The 17,817-nt window shown below is 41.4% G+C and overlaps 1 protein-coding gene and 1 long non-coding RNA gene across 5 annotated transcripts in view; one reads left to right on the top strand and one right to left on the bottom strand.

The window, feature by feature from the left end:
* LOC138757960 (uncharacterized) overlaps window positions 1–17,559 on the bottom strand; it is a 31,908-nt gene extending 14,349 nt beyond the window's left edge. For 3 of the 4 annotated variants that reach the window (XR_011354009.1, XR_011354010.1, XR_011354008.1), the window contains exons 1-2: window positions 11,159–17,559; window positions 763–861 (exon numbers count right to left, since the gene is read on the bottom strand). This is a non-coding gene — a long non-coding RNA (uncharacterized lncRNA). The remainder of the gene's footprint in view (window positions 1–762; window positions 862–11,158) is intronic. The other variant, XR_011354011.1, reaches the window with a different exon arrangement.
* The window catches only part of LOC138757959 (probable ATP-dependent RNA helicase DDX60), a 72,066-nt gene continuing 71,159 nt past the window's right edge, over window positions 16,911–17,817 (top strand). The window contains exons 1-2 of the mRNA XM_069926149.1: window positions 16,911–17,218; window positions 17,333–17,402. Coding sequence (XP_069782250.1) covers window positions 17,002–17,218; window positions 17,333–17,402 — 287 coding nt within the window. The 5' untranslated portion in view covers window positions 16,911–17,001. The remainder of the gene's footprint in view (window positions 17,219–17,332; window positions 17,403–17,817) is intronic.

The following is a 17,817-nucleotide window of genomic DNA, read 5'->3' as shown; positions in this document are numbered from 1 at the left end:
GTTCTTAGCCACCTGCTCTACTTGTTTTACACCTGTGACAGTGTGGCTTGGAATGACTACAACACCATCTAGAAATTCACTGATGATACTATGATAGTTGGTTGTAAAAAAAAGGGGGAATATCTCAGCATACGGAAGGGAGATTGAAAACTTGGCTGAATGGTACACCAAAAACAGCCTCGCACTTACTGTCACCAAAACTAAGAAACAGATTGTTGACTTGAGGAAGGGAAGACGAGATGTGTACAATCCAGTGATCATTGTGGGATCAGAGGGGGAGAAAATTTAAGTTCTTGGGAGTTATTATCTTGGAGGATCTTTCCTGGACCCAACACACTAATGGCATCTTGATGAAAGCACGTCAGCAACTCTACTTCCTCAGAAATTTGCGGAGGTTTGGTATCATCAGAAACCCTGACTAATTTCTATAGATTTGTGGTGAAAAGTGTGGTGACTGGCTGTATCATGGTCTGGTATGGAGACACCAAGGTTGCCGAGTGTAAAGCCCTGCTAAAGGTAGTGAACACAGCCCAGGACATCACAGGCAAAACTGTCCCCACATCTACAAGGAATGCAGTCGTTGGAGAGCAGCAGCAATCAAGTATCTACATCACCCAGCATGTGCTGTGTTCTCTGCTACCATCAGGAAAGAGGTATAGATACCACAACACTCACACCACCAGGTTCAGGACAGCTGCTACACCATAATTATTAGACTCCTCAACAATGAACTCAATCAAGGACTCATTTAAGGACTCTTACTTTAGCACTTTGTAGCTTTTTTTCCTTTTGGTATTGCAGTCAATTGTTTATATTTGTTTACAGGTGCTCCTCAACTTGCCAGGTTACATTCTGGCAAACCTATCATGTGTTGAAAAATCATAAGTCAGTAAAGAAAACTGCACATAACATTTTTAAATAATTAAACGTTGAATACCTTCCTCACAGAAAAAAGCCATTAATGTACACAGCTGAAAGCACACTGGGCATGATTGAGTCAGCATTGCGAGAGAGTGCTGTCTGATGCCATCACCCAGCATCACAAGAGAGTAGCGTACCGCATATTGCAAGTGCGGGAACAGATCGGAATTCGAAATTGAAAGTACGATTCAAACCATTGTAACTTTGAAAAATTGTAAGTCGGACTGTTGTAAGCAGGGGAGCGCCTGTGTTCGTTTGCATGTGTACATTGTGTACAGTTTTTTTTTGCACTGCCAATGGTAATTCTGCCTCACCCACATGTAAAAGAATCTCAGGGTTGTATGTGATGTCATTTATGTACTCTGACAATAAATCTGAAATCTATAGTGTTGGAGACAAAATAAATGGCTCTGACAAACTTGAGGTCATGGATGCAAGTAATTTTGTTAAATTTAAGATAAAAGGAGTGCTACACCACACGAGGTGTCTGATATACATCTCAAACTTACAATTGCAAGAAAGAAAATCCACAGGGAAATTATATAAATGGAGAGTAGAATGGTGATAATGTGAATTTGCAAATGGTTAGGTTAGGGTTGAGTTCAAAGAGATAAAGAACTTCTGAAATGTATTTGAGGGTACAGGTACTTCTTGATTGACTTAATGAGAAAGTGGCATTGTTTCTTTTGATTCTGGGCAATAAGATTCTCCTAATGAAACCGATGTAAATGGGGATATCACTTGGAAATTATAATCATTATACAACCATTGTAAGTAAATCTAAGTAAAATGTCTAATTTAGGAGAGGAGAGTTAAACAATCAGTTGAGTGTAGTACAGTAATTATTCCTGAATAATGAAATATAGAATTTAAAATATAAAAAAGGAAGCTAATGATGAGAAATCAAGGTAAATACTGAAGGCACAGACAAGTGAAAAAGAGAATGAATTAGATTAAATTAATAAATAACATGAAAGGTTCAAAATATTATGGACACACAAGATATCAAACTTCATGAAAAGATAATCTTATTAACATTTTAAAATACCATCCTTCTCCAGTCAAATTTTGCAAAGGTAGTGAGTAATGGCTTAAACAGTGCACTCCTATTCACTAAAGAAGAGAATGCAATCAGACTCAGAGCAATGCTGAAGGATGTAAATTAGAAAAGGGAAATTATGATAGAAAACATCTGCTTAACAACATTTACTACACACAGTAGAAATGACACTAGGTCCTGGTAGGTTGCTGAGACAAACATTTTCCATTTCTTTACAGAAATGAGAATGGATGACTGAAAATGTTATTCTAATGCTGGATAATATTAATGTTAGGAAACCTTTCGAGACATACATTTGGAATAAAACTAACTGGTTAATAAATGAAATTTGGCACACATTTGTTAAAGCCAAATCACATTTGAGAACTTGTAAATTTAATTCTTTCATGAGTTAAAATTGGATTAATGAAGGTGATGTGGTTGATGTAATGACCTTCAAATGTCATGTGATGATCAACAACTAGAACAATTTAAGATAACTGAACCCCAGGAAGCAGACAATGGAAACAAAAATGGGTAAAGAACAGCAAAATGCTGAAGGAACTCAGCCAGTCTTTCAGCATTCTATTAGAATCAAGGATATATTGCTAATGTTTTGAGCCTGAGGCCTTCTTTAAGGAATAAGCAGACTAAGCAAAAAACAAACAGGAAGTCTCCGAATAGAGGCAGTGCTGAAAGGTGGAGGAGCTTAGTCCAACAAAAGGTGTTGATTAGATATGATAAGGGGAGAGGTGAGAATTGTGTGAAACAGGGAAAAGGGAGAAAGACAGAACTGGGGGAAGAAGGGGGAGGTTTAACAAAACCTAGAGGTCGATATTCATGCCATCCGGTTGGAGGATGCTCAATAGGAAGACGAAGTGTTGTTCCTCCAATTTGTGGGTGGTCTCAGTCTGGCTGAGCATGAGACCATGGACAAGCAATGCCAGCAAAGGAATGTGATAGGGAATTGAAATGTGTGGCCACTGGGAAAACCGCACTATTGCGGTGGGCAGAGCCGAGGCACCTAATAAAGCGATCTTCCAGTCTGCGTCCAGTCTCTCCGATGTAGAGGATATAGATGACGCTTTCCATTTTCTAGTATTTCCCAATTTCAAAATGTGTCATCTTCAAAGAGAAGCAAGGATGATATTCTGAATTACAAACTTAACAATTCAACAAACCAAACAGAGTAGATGCAGATTTATGTAGCTTTAATTGGTTGACCCATTTCATCGGATGCAAGCATCGACAACGAGATAGACAACAGACTCGCCAAGGCAAATAGCGCCTTTGGAAGACTGCACAAAAGAGTCTGGAAAAACAACCAACTGAAAAACCTCACAAAGATTAGCGTATACAGAGCTGTTGTCATACCCACACTCCTGTTTGGCTCCGAATCATGGGTCCTCTACCGGCATCACCTACGGCTCCTAGAACACTTCCACCAGCGTTGTCTCCGCTCCATCCTCAACAATCATTGGAGCGACTTCATCTCCAAAGTCGAAGTACTCAAGATGGCAGACTCCGCAAGCATCGAATCCATGCTGCTGAAGATCAAACTGCGCTGGGTAGGTCACATCTCCAGAATGGAGGACCATCGCCTTCTCAAGATCGTGTTATATGGCGAGCTCTCCACTGGCCACCATGACAGAGGTGCACCAAAGAAGAGGTACAAGGACTGCCTAAAGAAATCTCTTGGTGCCTGCCACATTGACCACCGCTAGTGGGCTGATATCGCCTCAAACTGTGCACCTTGGCGCCTCACAGTTCGGCGGGCAGCAACCTCCTTTGAAGAAGACCGCAGAGCCCACCTCACTGACAAAAGACAAAGGAGGAAAAACCCAACCCCAACCCACCAATTTTCCCCTGCAACCGCTGCAACCGTGTCGGCCTGTCCCGCATCGGACTTGTCAGCCACAAACGAGCCTGCATCTGACGTGGACATTACTCCTCCATAAATCTTCGTCCGCGAAGCCAAGCCAAAGAAAGAAGAATTGGTTGATATAAATGGATGAACATTTTGCATAACTTCGCATCAAGATTTTTATAACAATGAATAAACAAAGCATTCCGTTATATTAAAAAAAGATATAAAATGATAAGAGATGAATAAGACGATAACAAATGATTAAGATGAATTCAAAGAAGTATTTTGAGCATACATCTCTGGCAAGATTCTTTGAAGATTGAGATACAAACTCTTGGTCCCCTTGGATATTACAACCTATAATGTCATAGTAACTATGGTAACACTACAAACAATACTTATCCTTAAAGGGATAGGCACAAAATTACTAAGAAGCAAAAACACAAGGTTTTAACCTATACAGAGGAGACCACAATGGGAGCATCAGATGCAGTAGATAACTCCTGCAGATTCACATGTTGCTTCACTTGGAAAGACTGTTTAGGGCAGTGATTCTTAACCTTTTTCTTTCCACTCACATAACACTTTAAGTATTTCCTATACCATAGGTGCTCTGTGATCAGTAAGGGTTTGCTTAAGGCGGTATGTGGGTGGAAAGAAAAATTTTCTCTGTGACTCCCTTGCCCACTCCTCCCTCTGCACCAATTGTCCCCTTGGTACCTACCCCTGTGACCGTAAGCAATTCTCCACTTGCATGCACATCTCCTCCCTCATGACCATTTGGGACCCTACACTGTCGTTCCAAGTGAAGCAACATTTCACTTGTAAATCTGCAGGGGTTATCTACTGCATCTGGTGCTCCCGTTGTGATCTCCTCTACATTGAAAAGACTGGGTGCAGTCTGGAGATCATTTTGTTGAGCACCTCGGTTCTGCCCGAAGCAATACCGTGGCCACCATTGAAATTTCCCATTCCATTCCCTTGTTGACATGCACTGTCAGTCTGAGTCCACCCATAAATTGGAGGAACACCACCTCTTCTTCCATTTATATCAACCTCCAACTGGATGGTTTTAATATCACCTTCTCTGGCTAACTCCACCTCCTCACTTCTTCCCCTGCTGTCTTCCACCAGTCCTGCTCTCTTTTTTCACTGTCTCCTTTCACAGACGTAACTAATTCTCACTTCTCCATTTATCATATTCAATTAACAACTTTTGTTGGTCTGGACTCATCCCCCTGCCAGCACTGTCTCTATTCTGCAATTTACTGTTTTTTTTTTGTTGCTTATTCTTTGTTTATTCCTTGAAGGGCTCAGGCCCGAAACGTCGACAATATATCTTTATCTCCTTTGACGCTGAAAGACCGTCTGATTTCCTCCAGCATTTTGGTGTGTTTTTACTACAATCACATTGTCTGCAGACTTTTGTGTTGCACTCACCTCTTCCCAGAGTCAGTATGCCAAAATGTTTACATTTCAGATACAGGTTCATATCTTTATATCCAGGATTCCAAACACCAGCAGCCTCCAAAAACAGGCACTTTTTTTGGTAATTAAAATGGCTGAGCGCCTCGCTCCTAGCCGTTGCCATAAAAAAATGTATAAAATTCAACCGAAAATCCATCATCACCAGGCGATTTACCATTCGGCATTTCCATCATAGCCATTTTAATTTCAGAATCAGTAAATGGTGCTTCCAACTCCTGTATATCTGCATCCTCTAATGTCGGTAAATTCAACTATGATTTAAAAAAGATCAATCGATCCATTTTCTTGTTTTCCTTCAGTTATATAATAACTTCAGTATAATAAAATGAACAAAATTCATCATTAATCTCACGAGGTTTATCAGTGATAAGAGAATTCCGTCTAACAGCATTAATAGTCCTCGAAACCTGTTCTTTCTTTAATTTCCATGCCAATACCTTATGTGCTTTCTCTCCCCATTCATAATACTGTTGTTTAGTCCTCTTAATCATACATTCAAATTGATAAGATTGCAAAATATTATATTCCAGTTTCAACCTAAATAATTGTATTTTCTGATCTTCTGTACCATCTTTCTGAAATTCCTTTTCTAACTCATCAATCTCTTTCTCTAATTCAAGACTCTGATTTAATTGATTCTTTTTTATTTTAGAAGTATAACTAATTATTTGTCCTCTCAAATAAGCTTTCATAGCATCCTATAATACAAACCTGCTTTGAACAGAATTAGAATTTTCTTTCAAAAAAAATTAATTTGTTTTTTCAAAAAATCAATAAATTCCATATTTTTTAATAACATTGTATTAAACCTCCAACGATAGGACACTTGAATTTTCTCAGAGGTTGCATATGTAAAGTATAACAAAGAATGATCTGAAATCACCCTACTTTTGTATTCCGTTTGTTGTATTTTCCCTTGTAAATGTGCCGATACTTAAAAAAAAAAAGTCAATCCTTGAAAACGATTCATGTCTAGATGAGTAAAAGGAGAAATCTTTCTCTGTCGGATTAAGACATCTCCAAATATCTACTAAATTAAGATCTTTCATCAACTCTTGAACCTGAACTGCCATTTTAGATTTCTTAACTTTCTTCGGAGATTTATCTAATAAAGGTTCCAAAACACAATTAAAATCACCACCAACTAAAATATTATCATTAGCCTGACCCAGATATAAAAATGCATCTGAAATAAATATTTCATCATCTACATTTGGGGCATAAATATTAAGTAAAGTCCAAAATTCACTAAAAATCTTACAATTCAATTTAAGAATACATCCTGCCTTTTCCTCCATTGATTGTAATTCAAAAGATAAAATGAAGAAGAATATACATGCCCTACCCAGTCCCTCTTCAATTTCATACTTTCTTTGACATTCAAATGTGTTTCTTGTAAAAAAGCAACATCAATTTTCATTTTCTTAATATACGCCAAAATTCGCTTACGCTTAATCGGACTGTTTAAACCTCGAACATTAAAAGTAGCAAATCTCAACTTTGACATATCTACTAATATTACTAAAGACTAATAATAGCTTGATAAGAAAGCTCAAATCAACGTAAATAGGCCCTCCAATAGGAGAAAAAAATCATAAAGGCTAGATAAAATTAAAATAATTTTTTTTTAATTAAACCCCCCCCCCCAAAAAAAAACAAACTACCAAAAGGTAGTAATCCCTAAAAAAAGTTTGGGTGTGGATCACCCACCAGTGGCTGATGACTAATAGAACTTAGAGCAAATCCCTCCCTCCCCAGCCGAACAAAGAATAACATCAAAATATCATAACATAAAAAGTAAAATAAGCTCTATGAACAACTTTAAATTGTATCAGTGAATGTTTTGCACATAGAGAAGAGGAGTTTACCAGTCGCAGAATTTTATTCCAATTTTCATTGGAAATATGAAGGTTGAGGCTCATATGTCTAAAGATAAACTCCATCGCTTTTATTTTCATATCGATCCTATATGTGATAAATGTCAATTGGAAATAGCTTCCCTTACACATACGTTTTGGTCCTGTTCCTCTTTACAGAATTATTGGAAGGAAATTTTTTCCATTATATCTACCGTTTTGAATATTGATTTACAACCACATCCCATTACTGCAATTTTTGGATTACCTATGATAGATTTGACTTATTTATCTCTTCCTGCGGATCGTATGATTGCTTTTCTTACACTAATGGCTAGAAGATCTATACTATTGAATTGGAAAGAGATTAATCCTCCCACTGTTTTCCAATGGTTTACCCAAACTATACTATGTTTAAATTTAGAGAAAATTAGAAACTCTGTTTATGAATCCCCTTCTAAGTTTGAGTTAACCTGGCGACCATTTATTCAATATTTTCATTTGTGGTGAGTTGATCTGGCTCTGTTTTCTTTTTATGATTATGTATGATAATTGGGCTGCTAGATGAGATTGGAGTGATCGGCGTGGTTTAGCTATATCGGTAGGTATTTTAATTTTTTTATTTTTTAAGTTTTTAATTCAGATTTGTTTTTTCTTCCTTTTTGGGGTTTTTTTTCTCTCTTTTTTTAATATATTTTTATTAATTATATCTTTTTTAGAGATAGTTCATACTCTAAACTGATCTAAAAAATTTTTTATGATATATTTTTATTCTGCAATATTATTGTTTAATATCTCTGTATTAATTCGTTATTTACTATGTATTTTTCATATCTCTTTGAACTGTATGTGTTTATAAATTATAATAATAATAAAAAGATTAGAAAAGAAAGAAAAAGTAAAATAAGAATAAGAAAATTCTTCTATTCATCCAAGAGATTCCAAACTCGGAGATCCCATTTCAAAAGAAGTTGAACTCTTTCCATTCCCGTTTTTCCCATTTCTGCCATTTCTTCCGTTTCCAGAACAACCAGATTTTTCTTTAGGAGACAATGGTGGACTACGTCTTTGTCCTCTTATATCTGGCAATGAATCAGCAAACATCATTGCTTCACGATCATTCTCAAAAAACCAAGATTGATAGTCTCCATAAAACACCTTCAACACTGCCGGATAGCGAAAAGTAGACTTATAACCTTTACACCACAAAACTTCTTTAACTGGATTAAATCAACGTCGACGTTGAATGACTTCTTGACTCAAATCAGGATTTAAAAAAACTCTTCTATTCTGAATCAATAAGAGTTTGTCGTTGTCTCGCATTTTGCACTGCTAGTCGAAGTATTGCTTCTCTGTCCAAATAATTCAAACATCGAATTATTACAAGTCTCGGTGGTTGACCAGGTAAAGGTGTTCTTCTTAAAGATCTATGAGCTCTTTACAATACCAAGCCTCCAGAAAAAAATTCTTGCCCTAGTACTTGTGGGATCCAGTCTTTAAAAAAACGAAGAGGATCTTGTCCTTCCATACCTTCTGGCAAACCAACAATTTTCACATTATTCCTTCTGCTTTGGTTCTCCAAGTAGTCTACTTTCCTCTCTAACTCCTTCTCACGTTCTCGCAATTCTATAACGGATTTTTCAACCTTCAACACTTTTTCTGTATTAAAAGCCACTTGCTGTTTACATTCCAAAAAAGCAGACTGAAATTTTTAAAAAATCTTCACAAGATGCTTCCACATGTGCTTTAACTGTATTCAATTCTGAACTTATACTAACATTCATTTGAGCCAGCTCATTCATTATAGGCTGGATGACAGCATTTAACTGCTTACATTGTAGCTCAGAAAAGCTCAGCCCTGCTTTCTCTGACGTAGTGGCAAAACCAGGTAACTGCAGCTCTTGCTGCAACTCAACAAAAGGCATTTTAACGGTTTTACTGCCGGTCTGGACTCCCAGAGATGGCACCCCGACTTCCTGAGGAGGTCGACGCTGGTCTCCCACCGCAGCTCGTTGTTTTTTCACAAAATCACGGAGATCGGTATCTTCTGATTGGAGTGCTTCCTGAAGCATTTCAGACAATGGAGTCGTCTTCCTGAATGCTCCCTCCGTTAAAATCGAAAGTCTTCCAGAATCGGGATCCACTTCTTGGGAACACACACCTTCCTCCAGAGAATGGGTAATTCCAGCGCCATCCTTCACTTGGTGAGTAGTAGACATTTTTTTTTCGAGCTCCCACAGGCAGTCTTTGTGGTTTAGGCACTAAGGAAGTTAAACCTGAAGCTGTAGCAAGTTATTTAGGCCCCAATCTTCAACACTTCAAAAATGTAACTTCTTCTGCACTTGAGATTTAATCTTTTTACCATTAATGGCCATAACAGTTCCTTAATACTTTAAACTAAAATTTTAAAAGTTTAAACTTGAAAACAAGGGGTTAAAAACGGTTACTTAAAAGTCCGGCCAGAGAGGTCGAGATCACACGTCTTGACTCTACGCCATCTTGCCACGCCCCCCCCCTCCTAGCCATTGCCGTATGTCACCCTGCTCCCCTCTGCCCCCGGCCATTTCCCCCTTTCCCCTCCCCTGGCTGCCCGTCGGTCGCTCGACTGTCACCCTCTCCTACCCCCAGCATCTGTTGGTCGCCTCCAACCCTGGCCATCCGTCTGTCAGTCGCCCCTGCCCCTCCATTCATTGCCCCCTGCCCCCAGCTGTCCGTCTGCATCCCGATGCGGCAGCAGGGGTGCAGTGCTGCCGAGCCCGGAGTTCACTCACTCCGGGGGCTGGCGATGGCACAATGTGGGAGCAATGCGGTCTTCCTTACCCATAATCCCCCACACAGCTGAAACCACTCTGCCAGTGCCAGCATTGAGCCAGCCAGCGCCTGCTTCTCTCCCACTGGGTGCTCGGGGCCGAGAGTCACCTTTCCACCAAAGAGGATGGAGATGACAGGGGTGGTGGGGATGGGCGCCTGAGCCAGTTTTATTCTGAAGTAATACTTTAAAATTTAAAAAAAAACATGCTGGTGATATTATGGTCTTTATCTAAATTCACTGAACACTTGTGCAATTTTTAAACATTGCTTTTGGTTAAAGGGACCGCCATTTTAAAATGATCCTGAAATCTGGAAGATTCCCAACAACAGCAGGTGTCCGTCCTGACGATTCCGGATAAAAGGTTAAGCACCTGTATATGTTTGCTCCTGAAGTATCACCTCGAGGTTTAAAATTCTGCCACATCTCAAACCTCAGTCATCCATTTGACTTTTAAAACTGCTGGAACCCTGCTTTCCTTAAATTTTAGCTTTCTACCTATTTCTTATTTTCATTGTTCCCAAAGTTCACATCATCGATTGAATTCATAAGACCCTAAATTACAGAATTAATTTGGAAATATATCTGCCTTCCTTGCTTCAAGAAAAAAAAATGAATCAATTTGAATAAGCCATCAGCATGTCACAAATTTTGTTTACAACTCTGTAACATGCCTTGGAACATTGAACAGATGAAAGGCTTTAATATAAATGCTGTTGCCCATGTTATGCAGAAGCAACTCTCTAATAACATTCCCATTTTTAGGTACTTGCTTTGCACATTGATAACCAAAAAACATAAATTGATCGCGTTGACTGATATTCCCCAGAACTGCAGCAACTGATTTTTTGCACAAACACCAGGATGATTATTACACAGAAATGTTATGCCCCTGACAAAGGAAATGATTTTTCTATCAGCAGTGGCTCCCTTAATAGTCTTTGTGTATGTTTTGATGCCATTCACAACAAAAAAAAAGGGGTCCTGCACCTGCTGAAACAGAAATGAATTAATTTACAGGATCAGGTGATGGCACTGGAAATGTGCCTCAAACACAAAAAAATTTTCACTTTTATCTTGTTGCTAGTGAAAATAAAGCTAATTCTATCATTGTTGATTCCTAAATCATCTTAGCATATTTGGAACAAAAAAGACAAACATTTGCTTCCAATTTTTACCTGGGCATGTGTATGTGTTTGGTGTTCAATGAGGTCATTGGAGTGCCAGAGCTGCTGAATAACCAAACACTTTATTAAAGTAAACGCAGTAAACCACGAGTCCTGGGGGGGGGGGGAGGAGAATAGCCGCTCCTCCCGAGCTCCACTCTCAACTGGGGTTTTTCAGTTGTCCCCTTGTGCATGCTCACAGTGTCTGTCTTGTTAAGGTGTCCCGGACATGCTCACTGGCAACTCGGGATGTCACTCTCAGGGCAACTGGCCTCTTCTGCAAATTGTTCTGCTTCCCATGGATTCCTCATTAGGTTCTTGGCATAGTTTATATCTGATGGTGTGGCTCATTTGTCTTGTGGTTGCCCCATTTTGTTCTTCTCTTGGGTCTCCGGTGGCACTGGGTTTATCCCATTAGATGGGGCCAGCTCTTGTACCGAGAGAATGTGGCGCCGATTTCGCCGGTATTCTTTCCCCTCTGATGAAAGCAGGTATGACTGGGGCTCGTTGCAAGCTTTCTTTACTACCGCCAAATGGTTGTACCCTCTGGGGATTTATAACCAGACAGCCTTGCCCTCACTAAGTGGGGAAAGGGATTTGCTTGTCTTGTCATAGTGTTTCTTTTGTATGGCGCGTTTATGTGATAACTAGGAATGGATTACGTTCAGAGTTGGTGGGGGCAGGCTTCAACATTTCCTTTGGGACTGGCAGTGTTGTTCTGGCTTGCCGAGACGTGAGCCAAGGATATGGTCTCTGGCCACGTTTCTAAGATTCAATAAGTACAGGAATACATATTACCTGTCCCTAAGGGATATTTCCATAACATTCTTTAAGCTGCGGACTGCTCTCTCCACTAGCCCGTTTGATTGGGGAATTTCCAGGCTGCTTGTGATGTGTTGGAAGTCCCAGGCACTTGTGAAGTCTTTGAATTTCTGGCTGGTAAACTATGCACCGCTTGTGGCGATCCTTGAACAGAGAAGTGGCATTTCAGCTTTGTGATCACCGCCGATGCCGATATCTCAAACCAGTTGGAGTTTACTAGCACCACGTATTGTTGTTTATTCCACTCGAAGATATCCGTTGCCACAGTGGACCACGGCAGGTCCCGCACCAGGTGCGGCTGGCGGGGTTCTTTGACCTGGTTAGTTTAGGTACTGTTGCAGACTGCACAGCCCTGAACATGTTCTGTTATGACTGCATCCATACTAGGCCAGAATACCAGATCCCCATGGAGGATTGCTCTGTACATGGCATGGAGCAACGCTGGGATGATCGGTCTTAGGCCTTTCATTATTAAGCCTTCGTCGTAGATCAGTTCGTCTTTGAACATGAAGGAAGGTTGTACTTCACATGGCAGGTTCCTTTTCTTTGCAGGCCATCCAGCCCATATTGTTGTCAACACCTAGTCATCTGCAGCATGTTTTATTAGCTCTCCTTGTCTAGAGGCTGAAATGGGGCATATTTCCATGACATCATATGTGTCGAGTTCACCCGGAAGACGTGCTGTACTACTGATGGGTGCCCTGGATAATGTGTCCTCAGTTAGATGCATTTCCTTCTCTGCCTTGTGGATCATGTAAAGTTGTATTTTTGCAGTTGTAGCAACATTCTCTGGATTTATTGATAATATATATTAGCTGTCTCAATAGTTATCAGTCTCCCATAAACGTAGTCGTTAAATTTCGTGCAGGCGAAGACTACCGCTTGTAGTTCCTTTTCACTCTGTGCGTAATGAAATTCTGTCTCTGTTAGTGACCTTGATGCATAGGCAATGGGCTTGTTGCTTTGTAGGCAAGCACTCCTAGACCATATTGGGATGCATCACATGTCAATGGTACTGGTCGTTTGACGTCGTAGTATGCTAAGACTGGTGGACTTGCCATCTGCTTGTTGAGTCCTTCAAACGCTTTTTGGTGGGCACTGTCCCAGTACCATTGGGTGTCTTTATGGGTGAGCTGTTGTAGCGTCATGGTCAGCTCACTGCCATTTGGTATGAATTTGCCCAAGTAGTTTGCTATGCCTAGAAACCTTTGAAGCGTTGTGACATCATTGGGTATAGGCACTTCATTAATAGCACTGGTCTTGGATGGGTCCGCTTTTAGACAGTCTTTTGTGAATACATGGCCCATACATGCCACTTTGTCCACTCTGTATCTGCACTTATTAGTGTTCAGACATAGTTGTACATTTTTTTGCTCTGTCCAGTACCCTTTTTATGTTGGTGTCGTGTTCCTCTATGGTCTTGCCTCCTACAAGGATGTCATTAACGATGATTGCGCATGGATACCCAGTGAATATCTGTTCTGTGGATCTTTGGAACACCTTGCTGGCTGAATTGATGCCGAATGGCATCCTTAGAAGTCTGTACTGTCTGAAAGCGGTGCTAAAAGTTGTTAGTAGGGAGGATTGGTGGTCTAGTGTTATCTCCAGAATGAACTCTGCGTCTAGAACGGAAAAGACCATGCCATCTGGGTGGCCACTTCCTCCACTGTCCACATTGGATAGTGCAACCTTTTCAGTGCTGTGTTTAAGTCTTTAGGGTTTATATAAATTCTTATTTTCTTGGCTTTTTTTTTTTGCTCTCACCCATTCCGTGGGTTCAGACACAGAGGCAATGATCCCTAATTGTTGCATTCTGTCTAGTTCCGATTTGACTTATTCCTTCATGGCAACTGGAATCCTATGAGCGAGTTGCACAACTGGGTGTATTTCCAGGTCTATGCACATATTATAGGTGACTGGCAGTTTGCCTAACTCCCTGCCAAATAGCTCCTTGTATTCTGAAAAGATTACTTCTGTGAAATTATCAGACGAAATAGTCACCTGGTGTACATCCACACCGAAGGTTAGTAAACCCAGCTCTATGCATGCTCTTATCCCCAGTAGCGGAAGTAGGTCCTTTAAGACTACATAGAAGGTGAGTGGGTGTGTATGTCCCTGTGCGGTGCAGAGCAGTTGCACCATGCCTAATGGGTGTATTCTGCTGCCTCCGTATGCCACCAGGTTTGAAGCTCTGCCCTTGGATTGGATTGTTTCTTTATATTTGATCCTGTTGAACTCCTTCAACGGTAAAACATTGCATCTGATACTGGTGTCTATTTTCATTTCTGCCGTTGTGCCTTTCACTGTGATGGTGACGAAGGCTTCACCATTTCTCTTTTTCAGATGTTCAAGGCTGCCCAGTGTGATGTTGATATTGAACTTCTTTTTGGGTGACTCGTCTTCCTTAGTCACTTGGTCCACCAGTCTCTGATCTCCTTGTTCTTTGAGTGCTCCTGCACACTCATGCAAAGTGGTTCCATAGCAGGCAGTTCCTGCATTACCTTCCCCAGACTGGGCACTCCTCCTTCTTGTGGGTGTGTTCAGAACCGCAGTTCCTGCAGGTGACTGTCTCTGTGGGGGGATCTTCATTGGTGGGTCTGTGCACTACTATCCTGCCACCGGCTGTTGCTGAGAGGTGCCATCCAGCGGCTGCTGCTTTGGCCCATTTCCCGCCACTGGGAGAAGCTTAGTGCCACGTCTCTGTAGTGACCGCCGTTGGGTGTGGCTTGGACCATGTCTACATTTGCTGCCTTCTCTGAGGATGCCACCAGGCATCTAATGTTGGCCTCAGCCACTTCATAGGTTATGCACTTGTTTATGGCTTTATGTAGTGTTAATTAGCTGTCTTGTGTTGAAACCAAGGGGTTAAGTAATCATGGAAAATATGCCTATGTGCTATTCATTAAGTATTCATTAATCCATTATGAAGTACTTCAATTTTACTGTTATGGGGAAATATTAATGCAATTAAGTAACAGCCACAGTATGTAGAAAAGTTGGCTGAGTATAGTATGTGTAGAATTTGCTGACTCCAAATACAAAGAGAGAAAATACTTTCATCCCCAAGGTTACACTAAAACAATAGAATGTTCTGGCCTGGGAGATTAAGTTGGAAGGGCTACACCATAGGTAATTGCAGAGCAGAAAATTGCTTGAGATAAATCTTATGCAAGGATTCTATCAAAGAAAGCCAACTCTTGTTCAGTGTAACAATGTTTATCTATATCAACAGAAGAGACTGGACAGTAGGAGTCAGTCTTGAGGAATAGCTCACCGAGCAGGTGACCTATGAACTAAGACTAAACCAGAGCTCGTTAAGCTTAATTCTTGTGCTTTGTAATAAACTGATTGTGAAACCGAATACCTTCTCCTATCGCTTCATTCAACGAGCACGCTGGACTCAGAGGACACATAGACCAAATTGAGGGGAGGGTAAAGCCAGAGTCTGACACTTGTAGCAGGGTTTTTCTCATTCCATTGTCGAGCAAGCTGCACACTATGTGGTCCTTTATCAAGTCATCGGTCAGTGCAGCAAATCTACACATCTTGGCTTTCAGTCTTAATGCGCTCATGAAGGACTGTATAGATTCTCCTACCTCCTGGTAAGACTTCAGGCGTTCCATGGTGATGTTAAACTGTGGGCTGCATATTTCCCAGAACTTTTGTTTCAGACATTCTGGACTCCTTGGACACTGCCGCCTGAACGATTGGATTCCCGTCTCTAACCTACGAACGCTCGCTCCCTCTCAATGGTCTCTGGGCTGGTCAATTTGAGCAGAATATTGGCTTTTATGTATGGCGGCTTGTCCAAATGTGTGGCCGTGATTTTAAAAAAAATGTCATATTCCTGTTCATAACTCCTCCAATTCTTGGCCACGTTGCCCTCGAACGACAATGGGTCCGCCAAGCCTAGTGGTCACCAAATAAACCAGGTCTCTGCCGTCAAGCTCTGCTGGTCTCACTTCTGACACCACGTGTGTGTTTGACGCTCAGTGAAGACACTGGAGGCCAGAGCTGCTGGATAATCAAACCCTTTATTAAATAAAAGTAAACGCAGTAAAGCATGACTTCCGATGAGGGAAACAGCCGCTTCTCCCGAGCTCCTCTGGGGTTTTTCAGTTGCCCCCTCGCACATGCTCACAGCGTCTGTCTTGTACGGTGTCCCGCACACGCTGTGCACGTAGTGCGAGCTGGTCTGTAGGTCCCTGCCTACAGCATGGCTAGATTTATACAAAGAGAAAGAAAACAGCAGAACCCAGTTCATAGTTTGCAGCTTGAAAGTGAAATGCATAGTTGGATTTAACCAAACACAAATAACACTGGACAACTAAAGTTTCTGAGCTTTTGGAGTGTATTTTATGGATTTTGGGCTGCTGATCTCGAAAATCACCTTAAAAATTTCCAATCACTTTAAAAAAAAAGATTTCACCCATTTTTGTGACCTTCAGTCATATTTTAAGCCCACTTCAAGCATACAAAACCACGAAGGGTAACATGTCATTGAAAATTCATTTTCTGCATTTGTACTAGCTTTTTTGGTGCAGTCATGGTTTCACCAGGACATTGCAACCATGGAGAAGCAGTATCAAGGCAACTGGAATCCATGAATGCTGGTCGACTATTGTTGGACACTGACGCGCAAGGCATCAAATGCTGAGTAGAAATGAAACACTTTTAGGTCAGGAGAACTCATGCAACGTGCCAGCATCATTATGCAATGTTAAATTCAATAAAAGTTAATTTTATGTTTCTCCAACTTCATACATGATACAGCAAATCTGAAATTATCTTTGTGTTCATCTTGAAGTTATCTATTTGAAAAAATAGTTCCGTGTCATCTGTGTTCATTTCACTGAATCAATATTGTCCTGCAAGAAGAGGTGGTTCAGGGAACCTGGGCAGCTGAGTCACTGCAGTTCCCGGTTGGCCGGGAAGTCTTTGCGCAGCCGCAGTTGTCTCTTACTCCTCGGTGCGACGCGGCGGGCTTCGTCTCCCCGTCATTCACGAAAGGTCGATTGGACTGAGTGGCGGCGATGGCTTCAGGGGACGCCGAGGCTTTGGAAGGCAGCAGCGGCTTCAGCAGCGTCTCGGAGTCGGAAGGCGAGAGCTCGTTGTTGGGGGAGGACGACCCCGAGGAGGTTTTCTCTGATCTGTCCGACGAGGAGCTGCTGGATGAGGCCGAGCTGTCGGAGTCGGGCCCAAACCCGGGCCTGGGGGAGGAGGCCGAGGCCGAGGCCAAGCTGCCGCCGGGTAAGCGTGGACGGAGTGCTGGGAACGGCTCCGGAGGACCCGCGCTCGGGGACTGGAGGGGTTGGGCGAAGCCTGGGCCTTGAGTACCTTTTTATACCATGTCTTTCTCTCTAGATCTACAAAAGCATCAGAGCTTTCTCGAAAGGATGTCCGACGTTTTACTGAACAAGCTTTCCAAGGCCGAGTGAGTAAACCACCGAATTTAACAGTGGATCACGATGAGATGTTGTCCCGATCAAGTCCTTCAAACGCACCCACATCCGGCATTGAATGGCTTGTCGAATGGCATTGCTTCTGGCTCCTGACCATGAAGAACGCTGCCTCGTCTCTTGCAAGCACCTTTGTGTCTTCTCCGGCACTGACAGCTTGTTCTTTCATTAAAATCTGCATGCATCCAGTTGCAAATACCACATGGGCCGCTTTTCCACTTTATTCATTCTGTCGAAAATAGAAATTTAGGGAACCCAAAGTAAGAGTTTTAAACAACTGCAAAGCCGGTTGCCATTTTCCAGCAACACGATTTAATATATTTTAATCTCGTTACATTGGCTCTTCCATTCTTCGGTGCCACGATTCCAATGTTATACGCGCCTATTGTT

The sequence above is a fragment of the Narcine bancroftii genome, chromosome 3 (genome assembly GCF_036971445.1).
Source record: "Narcine bancroftii isolate sNarBan1 chromosome 3, sNarBan1.hap1, whole genome shotgun sequence".
In the NCBI taxonomy this organism is placed as follows: domain Eukaryota; kingdom Metazoa; phylum Chordata; class Chondrichthyes; order Torpediniformes; family Narcinidae; genus Narcine; species Narcine bancroftii.
The sequence above is the reverse complement of the archived record's forward strand: the minus strand, read 5'-3'. Positions and strand labels throughout refer to the sequence as shown.